At 39.0% G+C, this 13914-nt stretch overlaps 1 protein-coding gene across 1 annotated transcript in view; it reads right to left on the reverse strand.

The window, feature by feature from the left end:
- The window catches only part of LOC102803538 (anaphase-promoting complex subunit 7-like), a 46414-nt gene that overhangs the window by 25106 nt on the left and 7394 nt on the right, over positions 1–13914 (reverse strand). The window contains exons 6-10 of the mRNA XM_085491603.1: positions 7504–7591; positions 7248–7343; positions 6348–6436; positions 539–653; positions 297–438 (exon numbers count right to left, since the gene is read on the reverse strand). Coding sequence (XP_085347729.1) covers positions 297–438; positions 539–653; positions 6348–6436; positions 7248–7343; positions 7504–7591 — 530 coding nt within the window. The remainder of the gene's footprint in view (positions 1–296; positions 439–538; positions 654–6347; positions 6437–7247; positions 7344–7503; positions 7592–13914) is intronic.

The raw sequence follows: 13914 nt of genomic DNA on the forward strand, positions 1-13914 counted from the left end.
AATATGTGACGCAAACACAATAAATGCATATACCAAGGTGTGATGACAATATGTGACGCAAACACAATAAATGCATATACCAAGGCGTGATGACAATATGTGACGCAAACACAATAAATGCATATACCAAGGCGTGATGACAATGTGTGACGCAAACACAATAAATGCATATACCAAGGCGTGATGACAATATGTGACGCAAACACAATAAATGCATATACCAAGGCGTGATGACAATATGTGACGCAAACACAATAAATGCATATACCAAGGCGTGAATTACAAACAAAGTTTACCTTTGTGTGCTTCAAACCGATGTGGAGCTATCCGAACAGCCTCTCGAAAATGCAAAATAGCTTCTGTAGTTTTATTAGAATCTTTCAGAACACTTCCTTTGAGTATAACTGACTGGACATTGCGACTATCAAGCATAAACGCCTGCAAAATATGATCATATAAAACACTATAGAACCTGACAGTTAATGTAATTAAAATAATCTAACCACAACATAGTATTGATTGATTCAATCAGACTTACCTTCTGTGCTAGGTAAATAGCCCTGGTGGGTCTCTTGACAGATGCACAATAGTAACCCATAGCAACCCATGGCTCAGGTTTTGTTTCAGAAGTAGACATCATGGAACATGCAAGACTGAAATTTTCAAAAACAGTAAAAGTTTGAATGAAATTTAGTCGAGGGTTCTCCGAACCCGCCTATTCACATAGTTCATACCCACCATAGACTCCGGTCAGTCAAAATGACTATTTTGAACTGTAGGCATTAATCAGTGATTCTGCCGGTGACGGAGAGATAGAATCTAGGTCAGGGGAAGCCCCATGACCTCAAGATTCTTTTACCCCTTACGTCACGAACCCACGTGACCAAGGCCACATGGCAACGCCATAGGTAGCCGTCCATCACTCTGGTTTCTTACTCTCTGCCTCGAGGACTTAGACCAACGCGACGGAAAGAGTGGGGAGGTTGGGGGGGGGACCCGGAGTCTATGGTGGGTATGACGAACTATGTGAATAGGCGGGTTCGGAGAACCCTCGCCCAAATTTACTACGTTCAATTACCCACCATAGACTCCGGTCAATCAAAATGACTATTTTGAACTGCAGGCAGAGTTAGACACCGATAGGTGGCAGGTTTTTCCGAGCAAACAGAAAAAAAATCAAAGAAAGCTTAGAAAGAACTCCCGTGTGCTGAGAGTTTTGGAGACACATTAAAAATTAATTCAAAATTACTTATACTTGAGATATTGATGGAATAGCTGAAAACTAATTATGCAAATAAGGTAACTAATATGAACAGATTTAAGTGTAAAACTAATAACCCCTGCACAATGTACCAAGTTTCATTGAAATGTGATTAGAACCAAAAAAATATTAATTATTATGCTAATTAGAGAATTAATATGAACAGATTTTAACCCAAAATTAATCAGACTGTTTATTGTCCTAGAGCATTTATGTACCAAGTTTTATTCAAATGTGATGATCAATACTCGAGATATCAGTATTAATTAATTATGTTAATTAGGTGATTAAGAAGCATAAATATTTACCAAAAACTAATATGGTGCACAGTCTTAGGTTCATTGAAATGTGATGGGTACTCTTTAAAAGTTTCATTGAAATCCAATGAGTGGTTTTTAGACATCATAGAACAGCAAAAAATTAACTAATTATGCAAATTAGGTAATTAATAGGCACATTTATTTATCCCAAAATTAATCAGGTCTCGCATAGTCCTAGAATATCTATGTCGCAAGTCTCATTGAAATGTGATGATTAGTACTTGAGATATCAGGTGAAAAGCTGAAAATTAATTAATTATGCTAATAAGGTGATTAATATGCACAAATTTTTACCCAAAAACTAATTAGGTCTTTGCACAGTCCTCAAGTAACTATGTACTAAGTTTCATTGAAACATGATCATTACTACTCGAAATATCAAAAGCTGAAAATTAATTAATTATGCAAATTAGGTAATTAATATGTACTGATATTACCCTAAAAACTATCATGTATGTGCAGTGTCATATGACACCTATGTACCAAGTTTTATTGAAATGTTATGAATAGTACTTGAGATATCAGTGGAAAGCCGAAAATTGATTAAGCATTATGTAAATTAGGTAATTAATAATATTAACAGATTTTTACCCAAAACTAATCAAATCTGCGCATTAGTTCAGAGCATCCATGTGCCAAGTTTCATTGAAATCCAATGAGTGGTTCTTCAAAAATCAGTGGAACAGTCATAGAACAGCTTAAAATCAGTTAATTATCATGCAAATTAGGTAATTAATATTCATAGATTTTTACCCAAAACTAATCAAATCTGCGCACTAGTTCAGAGCATCCATGTGCCAAATTTCATCAAAATCCAATGAGTGGTTGTTCAGATATCAGTGGAACAGTCTTGGAACAGCTAAAAATCAGCTAATTATCATGCAAATTAGGTAATTAATATTCATATATTTTTACCAAAACCTAATCAACTCTGCGCATTATCCCAGAGCATCTATGTACCAAGTTTTACCAAAATTTGATTAGTGGTTCTTGAGATAACGGTGGAACAAAAAAAGTGACATACATACATACATACAGACATACAGACATACAGACACACAGACAGGGTAACTGCAAAGACTCCCTTTTGTGCTTCGCACACGGGAGTCAAAAAGGAGAATGATGAAAGACTTTTCCCCAGTCCGGGATGAAAAACAAACCCAAAAACCTAAGTTAAGACCCAAGAAAGGTGGTGTCTTACTTTGCCTGTGCTGTCCCCGAAGCAAGAAGCCAATGCTGCTGTGGTGACAGGGTTCGGTGTGCCCGAGAAAGCTAGACCCAAGCCGAATTCGGGGGTGATAAGCTTGAAGTAGGACCGAAACAGTTCGCATGAGGGCGTAGGTCGACAGAAGCGAAACCTGGGAGTTTCCAGGAAGTGCTAGTGGAACAGACAATCTGCCCGCAAAAATGCCGAGACTGACTCATCGCCTATGCGCAGAGGCCCCTGCGGTCGTTTGGGCTGGGTCAGCAAACAAGGCCTGACCCGCTACGACGGGGCCTACCTGAAGAGACCCTGCTCAATAGATTGGGTGTCTCTTAGGTAGTAGTTGATGAAGACGTTCTGTGTTCTCCAGAAGCCTGCCCTCAGAATGTGTTTGAAGGGGGCACCTGACGCTAGCGCTAGTGAGTTAGCAATCGCACGGACCTCATGTTCTCGTACTTGGTGTCTCTGCAAGGTCTGTGTTGAGGAGGATAGTGTATTATAGACCTCCAGTACAGTCGCAGTAATCCACCTGGAGACGGAAGTCCGGGAAGCCGGCTTATCCTGTTTGCCAGGGCCGTAACACAAAAACATGTGTTTGGTTTCCCGTCTAGAAAACCTGGTACGGTTCTCGTAGCAACTCAGCGCTCGGACCGGGCAGAGAAGCAATTCCTCCTGATCCTCCGGACCGACAATATTTGCCAGCCGGGGGATGACGATCGGTTGAGGATCGTGTCCTGGGATTTGGTTCTTAGCGAGACACCCGATTCGTGTCTTTAGTACAACTTGATCGTCCATAAAAGCGGCACAACCGTCCGCGAAGGACAGTGCGCGCCTAGTGTAGCAGTTTCTATTGCCCCCTGGTCTTATTGCACCCGGGGGGCAATAGTACCTAGGTCCTATTGCACCCCCAGTTTCTATTGATGTGGCTTAAATTGTCATTTAATATCTCAACTGGGATACCTAACCCTAACCCCAACTCTAACCCTAACCCAAACATATAATTATTATCACGTACAAACCTGAAAATATTGTTGCCAAGTAATCTGAGGGGTGCAATAAAAACTATCTAGGATCTATTGCACCCCAGTTAGCATATACCAATTTTATAATCATACAAAATATTTGTAGACTATTGCCAAGTAATCTGTTTGCAGCTATTAAATTATATAAAGTAATCGAAGTATAATAGAATTCCCCCAGGCGGAATATTTATGACATTTTAAATTTTAAAAGGGGGGCAATAAAACCAGGGGAGACAATAACACCTAGTTAGCATTGCCTCCGGGGTGCAATATGAACTAGGTACTATTGCAGGGGTGCAATAGGAACTAGGTACTATTGCAGGGGGTGCAGTAATAAGGGGATGCAATAAGAACTAGTACACTAGCTCTGACCGGCGCCTACCTGAGGTGAGGGCCAGTAGGAAGTCTAGACTATTTTCCACGTCAAAAATTTGAATAGTGCTGATTGGAGAAGGCTCAAAGGGCGGTCTGCTTAGAGCAGACAGCACAGCCGACGAGTTCCAGTTGGGCGGCTCCCTTGTATGGGGTCTTGGCGTCTGGAAAGCAGTAAATAGTCTCCTAATAATAGGACAATCAGCTAGTGTTGTTCCCATACATTCTGAGTGGTGGGGAACAAGACCGACCTGTAGCCAACGCTCGCTGCGTAGGACAAACCCACTTCGTCAAACAGGTGGACGAAGGAGCCTGCTACCTGGCCAATAGAGGGATGGTATGAATCAATCTCCCTTTCGCTACACCAATCAGTGTATGCTTGCAGCCTAGAAATGTAGGCCGCGTAGGTGGAATCCCTGTTCGCTCTGGCCAGGACGTTGGCAGCCCGCTCAGATAAGGCTTTCGTATGTGCAGGTCTACTGAGAGCCTCTATGCATGTTAAGTGATACCTGCTGGGCTGGGTGGCGTGCGGTTAGCTCCACATTGTATTCCAGGCACCAAAGGAGGATTTTGCTCTGCTAGGACTGACAAGGACAAGGCAAATCCAGCGCCGTGCGAGGAAGGGCCCACAAAGAGACCCACAACGGGCCCCATAGGAGGAAAGCCTCCAGGGGCACAGCCTCACTGCAGCCGGTAAAATCGGGTAAAACACTACCTGAAAAGACAGACTGTGAGGATGCCCTTCGATTAGCGGGGGAGACCGAGAAAAAATATCGGTACCTCCGCCGTCGGGCCTCTTACTTGACGCCCCGGTACAAGAAGTACCGGTAGCCGAGCGTGAGGACTTTCCACTCATGCAAAACACGCAACTCACTTTAACCGATTTGTTTAATGGACGCGCGATCTTGCTGTGACGCGGTCAGTCTCAGCGATTTGATGGCTCTGAAAGAAAAACTCAGGCCTCAGAACTCCAGTGAAAAAAACACGCTTCCACGCAAAAACCCCGAAACCCGCACGTAGCTATGACAAAGTATCTCGGATGCGGGTTCTATGCTGGTAAATTCTGAATATAACCACTGCACGATTCGAAACACGAGGAGACCGGAAGGAAAACGGCAGCGAGCCCTGGTGCTGTCATTACATCTATATATTGCTAAATACATTGAAAATAAAAGACGACATGCATGAGGGAAACGAATTACAGTTGTAAAAGGTGCCGCCATGAGATGAACATGTGACTACGTAGTGGCGCCGGGTTTGGTTTCTTTGTTGTGGAAAAGCATAACACACAAAGGGGAAAAACGACACGAGGGTAAAAAGACAAGAAAAACTTATCCTACCAGCTAGAATGTCGGATGCCGCGGCTACGGCGACGACGACCCCCGCTAGAAACCCGGACAGGAAAAAGCAACAAAGCCAGGCAGAGCCGCTCAGAATCATTCTCCGACGAGGCGGAGAGAATTGAAGAGTGATGGACGGCTACCTATGGCGTTGCCATGTGGCCTCGGTCACGTGGGTTCGTGACGTAAGGGGTAAAAGAATCTTGAGGTCATGGGGCTTCCCCTGACCTGGATTCTATCTCTCCGTCACCGGCAGAATCGCTGATTAATGCCTACAGTTCAAAATAGTCATTTTGACTGACCGGAGTCTATGATGGGTAATTGAACGTAGTGAATCGACAATCGCCAGCCAGAAATATGCCACCAGAACGGCTTTTTTGAAAACAAAACGGCTACCAGACACGCATCAAAGTCCCATGATATTCAATGTATGTACCAAGTTTGAATGAAAACCATCCATGCACAATTGAGATTCAGTTAGCGAATTGAAAAGCAGGATTTTAATGCATTCTTAGCATCAATGGCTGATTTTTTACCCATATTAAATTGGATAGTAAAATAAATTCATGTTTATATTTATACAAAAATATATGATTTAAGTGTGAGGTTTGAATGTGATCAGTCCATATGAGATGTGGCTCAGGATAAATGGCCGCCCATAGATCATTTTGAATACTGTTTTTTGACTATGTTTGAAAGAGGACTTTAAATAAACATTAGTGTGATTTGTATAATGCATGAAATTAAAAAGATCAAAATTGACACATAATGCAACCAATAGTGGATGCGACAGAAGCATATTTGGTTGTCCATGCTGTTGTCACCAACCTGTCCAGCTCTTTTGTCTCCATATGACGAGCTAAGAGGTATGCATATTTGTCCATACCACGCATCCAGTGAGGGTCCAATGAATGTAACTGAAACAAATAATATATATTCTCAAAGCACAATCAGACTCATAATACACATTGTAGGATATTTGTTTAGTTGTCTTGGACAATAAACCTATCTAGTGACAAAGATGTGTTTTGGTGATATTTATTCACAGTCTACACGTAATCCTGAAATGACTACACAGCCAAAGAAGCAAAATTTGTCAACACACATCCATCTTATTTCTACATCACAGAAATACTTATTCAAAGATGTATTATGGTATACATGTATGCTGCAAACTTTAATGTGACCTGTGACCAGAAAAGTGATACAGCTGTTCTTATCAGAAATTACATTTTAAAGCTTTAGAATTGTGTTTCAGCATTTTGTAAGTTTTGAACAAAACAGAATATTATATATTTTATAACCATAATACACAAAAAAGAATAAATAAAAAAAAAACTTAGAAAGAACGCCTGTGTGCTGAAATCTGTTGAATGGTACATGAGCAACAAGTAAAAATGCTTAAAATTTGCTAATTATTATGTAAATTACATAATTAATATACACAAATTTCAACCAAAAACTCAGGAATATTATCCCAGAGCATCTATGTACCAAGTTTCAGTAAAATATGATAACTGATTCTTGAGATATCAGTGAAACAGAAACACACACAGCTTGACTAACCGCAAAAACTTCAATTGTGAACTTCACACAGGAGTCAAAAATTATATTTTGTTCTTAAAGTACAGTTTGCCATTCAACTGGTAAGAATTATTATTTGGCACTATGATGGTTTCTTATCTATGTCAAAATGTACATTGTATATAGTCATGAAAGTTTTCTTACTCTGGCATATATTGTACCGGCACACTGGAAGTTACCAGCCATGAAGTAGGCATCAGCTAAAGCATGTAACAATTCAGTACAATCTTTAAGAATACCCTAAAGAAAAAATACATATAAAAGATTCATGGCTGAAATACATGTTAGATAATAAGATCATCAAAGTGGCCGTTATGCAGCCATTTTAGAAGAAAACATTATTTGTGAAATTCTTTCAATTTTCATCAAAGTTTTGCTCATTCTTTATTGGTATACATACCTTAGATTCTAAAGACTTGAACACTGCGATGGCTTTAGTGTAGTCTTTCAGAGCAGCATGTGCATGACCTTTGACTAGTGATGTCAACCTACATGTATAAAACACCAGAATATGGTAATTACAAAATCAAATGGTTTCCTTTCTGTGGTATTTAATAGATGTACAGGTCACCACTATTCAACTTCTCTCCACTCTAGTCACACACTTTGCACCGATATTCCACTACTTTGCACTCTAGTTCTACACTTGACTTTGCACCAATATTCCACTACTTTGCACTCTATTCTCACACTTTACACCACTATTCCACTACTTTGCACTCTATTCTCACACTTTACACCACTATTCCACTACTTTGCACTCTATTTTCACACTTTACACCACTATTCCACTACTTTGCACTCTATTCTCACACTTTACACCACTATTCCACTACTTTGCACTCTATTCTCACACTTTACACCAATATTCCACTACTTTGCACTCTATTCTCACACTTTACACCACTATTCCACTACTTTGCACTCTATTCTCACACTTTACACCACTATTCCACTACTTTGCACTCTATTTTCACACTTTACACCACTATTCCACTACTTTGCACTCTATTCTCACACTTTACACCACTATTCCACTACTTTGCACTCTATTCTCACACTTTACACCACTATTCCACTACTTTGCACTCTATTTTCACACTTTACACCACTATTCCACTACTTTGCACTCTATTCTCACACTTTACACCACTATTCCACTACTTTGCACTCTATTCTCACACTTTACACCACTATTCCACTACTTTGCACTCTATTTTCACACTTTACACCACTATTCCACTACTTTGCACTCTATTTTCACACTTTACACCACTATTCCACTACTTTGCAATCTATTTTCACACTTTACACCACTATTCCACTACTTTGCACTCTATTTTCACACTTTACACCACTATTCCACTACTTTGCACTCTATTTTCACACTTTACACCACTATTCCACTACTTTGCACTCTATTTTCACACTTTGCACCACTATTCCACTACTTTACACTCTATTTTCACACTTTACACCACTATTCCACTACTTTATACTCTATTTTCACACTTTACACCACTATTCCACTACTTTGCACTCTATTTTCACACTTTACACCACTATTCCACTACTTTGCACTCTATTTTCACACTTTACACCACTATTCCACTACTTTGCACTCTATTTTCACACTTTACACCACTATTCCACTACTTTGCACTCTATTCTCACACTTTACACCACTATTCCACTACTTTGCACTCTATTTTCACACTTTGTACCACTATTCCACTACTTTGCACTCTATTTTCACACTTTACACCACTATTCCACTACTTTGCAATCTATTTTCACACTTTACACCACTATTCCACTACTTTACACTATATTTTCACACTTTACACCACTATTCCACTACTTTACACTCTATTTTCACACTTTACACCACTATTCCACTACTTTGCACTCTATTTTCACACTTTACACCACTATTCCACTACTTTGCACTCTATTTTCACACTTTGTACCACTATTCCACTACTTTGCACTCTATTTTCACACTTTACACCACTATTCCACTACTTTGCAATCTATTTTCACACTTTACACCACTATTCCACTACTTTACACTCTATTTTCACACTTTACACCACTATTCCACTACTTTGCACTCTATTTTCACACTTTACACCACTATTCCACTACTTTGCACTCTATTTTCACACTTTACACCACTATTCCACTACTTTGCACTCTATTTTCACACTTTACACCACTATTCCACTACTTTGCACTCTATTTTCACACTTTACACCACTATTCCACTACTTTACACTCTATTTTCACACTTTACACCACTATTCCACTACTTTGCACTCTATTTTCACACTTTACACCACTATTCCACTACTTTACACTCTATTTTCACACTTTACACCACTATTCCACTACTTTGCACTCTATTTTCACACTTTACACCACTATTCCACTACTTTACACTCTATTTTCACACTTTACACCACTATTCCACTACTTTGCACTCTATTTTCACACTTTGTACCACTATTCCACTACTTTGCACTCTATTTTCACACTTTACACCACTATTCCACTACTTTGCACTCTATTTTCACACTTTACACCACTATTCCACTACTTTGCACTCTATTTTCACACTTTACACCACTATTCCACTACTTTGCACTCTATTTTCACACTTTACACCACTATTCCACTACTTTACACTCTATTTTCACACTTTACACCACTATTCCACTACTTTGCACTCTATTCTCACACTTTACACCACTATTCCACTACTTTGCACTCTATTTTCACACTTTACACCACTATTCCACTACTTTGCACTCTATTCTCACACTTTACACCACTATTCCACTACTTTGCACTCTATTTTCACACTTTACACCACTATTCCACTACTTTGCACTCTATTTTCACACTTTACACCATTATTCCACTACTTTGCACTCTATTTTCACACTTTACACCACTATTCCACTACTTTGCACTCTATTTTCACACTTTACACCACTATTCCACTACTTTGCACTCTATTTTCACACTTTGTACCACTATTCCACTACTTTGCACTCTATTTTCACACTTTACACCACTATTCCACTACTTTACACTCTATTTTCACACTTTACACCACTATTCCACTACTTTGCAATCTATTCTCACACTTTGTACCAATATTACCCTACCTTGCATTTTAGTTCTACACTTTGCACCACTACTCCACTAATTTGCACTCTAGTTTCACAATTTGCAATTTCAATTTCCGGCTCAATCAAGTACGGAAAATGAGCAAACTTCCGACAGAGAGAACTCTCAAATGTTGGATGTTTATATATGGTATATTCCTTTGCAACGGGTGTTAATACATCATGTACTAACATTATTCTAGGAGAGTTTAGTTGGGGCAGTGTAATAATAGTTAAAAAAATAGTTGATGGTAACATAGAACGGTAAGTGACCATTCTATGTAGCCGTCAATCAGCTCAACGCATTTACAACATGACCATACTTGGCATCACTTACCATTCTATGTATCTGTCAATCAGCTCAACACATTTACAACATGACCATACTTGGCATCACTTACCATTCTATGTAGCTGTCAATCAGCTCAACACATTTACAACATGACCATTTTTGGCATCACTTACCATTCTATGTATTCTGTCAATCAGCTCTACACATTTACAACATGACCATACTTGGCATCACTTACCATTCTATGTAACCATCAATCAGCTCAACACATTTACAACAAGACCATACTTGGCATCACTTACCATTCTATGTAACCATCAATCAGCTCTACACATTTACAACATGACCATACTTGGCATCACTTACCATTCTATGTAACCATCAATCAGCTCTACACATTTACAACATGATCATACTTGGCATCACTTACCATTCTATGTAACCGTCAATCAGCTCTACACATTTACAACATGACCATACTTGGCATCACTTACCATTATATGTATCTGTCAATCAGCTCAACACATTTACAACAAGACCATAATTGGCATCACTTACCATTCTATGTAGCCGTCAATCAGCTCTACACATTTACAACATGACCATACTTGGCATCACTTACCATTCTATGTATCTGTCAATCAGCTCAACACATTTACAAGACCATACTTGGCATCACTTACCATTCTATGTATCTGTCAATCAGCTCAACACATTTACAACATGACCATACTTGGCATCACTTACCATTCTATGTATCTGTCAATCAGCTCAACACATTTACAACAAGACCATACTTGGCATCACTTACCATTCTATGTAGCCGTCAATCAGCTCTACACATTTACAACATGACCATACTTGGCATCACTTACCATTCAATGTATCTGTCAATCAGCTCAACACATTTACAACATGACCCTAATTGGCATCACTTACCATTCTATGTATCTGTCAATCAGCTCAACACATTTACAACAAGACCATACTTGGCATCACTTACCATTCTATGTATCTGTCAATCAGCTCTACACATTTACAACATGACCATACTTGGCAATACTTACCATTCTATGTATCTGTCAATCAGCTCTACACATTTACAACATGACCATACTTGGCAATACTTACCATTCTATGTATCTGTCAATCAGCTCTACACATTTACAACATGACCATACTTGGCATCACTTACCATTCTATGTATCTGTCAATCAGCTCTACACATTTACAACATGACCATACTTGGCATCACTTACCATTCTATGTATCTGTCAATCAGCTCTACACATTTACAACATGACCATACTTGGCAATACTTACCATTCTATGTATCTGTCAATCAGCTCTACACATTTACAACATGACCATACTTGGCAATACTTACCATTCTATGTATCTGTCAATCAGCTCTACACATTTACAACAAGACCATACTTGGCATCACTTACCATTCTATGTAACTGTCAATCAGCTCTACACATTTACAACATGACCATACTTGGCAATACTTACCATTCTATGTATCTGTCAATCAGCTCTACACATTTACAACATGACCATACTTGGCATCACTTACCATTCTATGTATCTGTCAATCAGCTCTACACATTTACAACAAGACCATACTTGGCATCACTTACCATTCTATGTAACTGTCAATCAGCTCTACACATTTACAACATGACCATACTTGGCATCACTTACCATTCTATGTAACTGTCAATCAGCTCTACACATTTACAACATGACCATACTTGGCAATACTTACCATTCTATGTATCTGTCAATCAGCTCTACACATTTACAACATGACCATACTTGGCAATACTTACCATTCTATGTATCTGTCAATCAGCTCTACACATTTACAACAAGACCATACTTGGCATCACTTACCATTCTATGTAACTGTCAATCAGCTCTACACATTTACAACATGACCATACTTGGCAATACTTACCATTCTATGTATCTGTCAATCAGCTCTACACATTTACAACATGACCATACTTGGCATCACTTACCATTCTATGTATCTGTCAATCAGCTCTACACATTTACAACAAGACCATACTTGGCATCACTTACCATTCTATGTAACTGTCAATCAGCTCTACACATTTACAACATGACCATACTTGGCATCACTTACCATTCTATGTAACTGTCAATCAGCTCTACACATTTACAACATGACCATACTTGGCATCACTTACCATTCTATGTAACTGTCAATCAGCTCTACACATTTACAACATGACCATACTTGGCATCACTTACCATTCTATGTAACTGTCAATCAGCTCTACACATTTACAACATGACCATACTTGGCATCACTTACCATTCTATGTAACTGTCAATCAGCTCTACACATTTACAACATGACCATACTTGGCATCACTTACCATTCTATGTAACTGTCAATCAGCTCTACACATTTACAACATGACCATACTTGGCATCACTTACCATTCTATGTATCTGTCAATCAGCTCTACACATTTACAACATGACCATACTTGGCAATACTTACCATTCTATGTATCTGTCAATCAGCTCTACACATTTACAACATGACCATACTTGGCATCACTTACCATTCTATGTAACTGTCAATCAGCTCTACACATTTACAACATGACCATACTTGGCAATACTTACCATTCTATGTATCTGTCAATCAGCTCTACACATTTACAACATGACCATACTTGGCATCACTTACCATTCTATGTAACTGTCAATCAGCTCTACACATTTACAACATGACCATACTTGGCATCACTTACCATTCTATGTAACTGTCAATCAGCTCTACACATTTACAACATGACCATACTTGGCAATACTTACCATTCTATGTATCTGTCAATCAGCTCTACACATTTACAACATGACCATACTTGGCATCACTTACCATTCTATGTAACTGTCAATCAGCTCTACACATTTACAACATGACCATACTTGGCATCACTTACCATTCTATGTATCTGTCAATCAGCTCTACACATTTACAGCATGACCATACTTGGCAATACTTACCATTCTATGTATCTGTCAATCAGCTCTACGCATTTACAACATGACCATACTTGGCATCACTTACCATTCTATGTATCTGTCAATCAGCTCTACACATTTACAACAAGACCATACTTGGCATCACTTACCATTCTATGTAGCCGTCAATCAGCTCTACACATTTACAACAAGACCATACTTGGCATCACTTACCATTCTATCTATCTGTCAATCAGCTCAACACATTTACAACATGACCATACTTGGCATCACTTACCATTCTATGTATCTGTCAATCAGCTCAACACATTTACAA

Source organism: Saccoglossus kowalevskii, chromosome 16 (assembly GCF_978046115.1).
Source record: "Saccoglossus kowalevskii chromosome 16, keSacKowa6.1, whole genome shotgun sequence".
In the NCBI taxonomy this organism is placed as follows: Eukaryota; Metazoa; Hemichordata; class Enteropneusta; family Harrimaniidae; genus Saccoglossus; species Saccoglossus kowalevskii.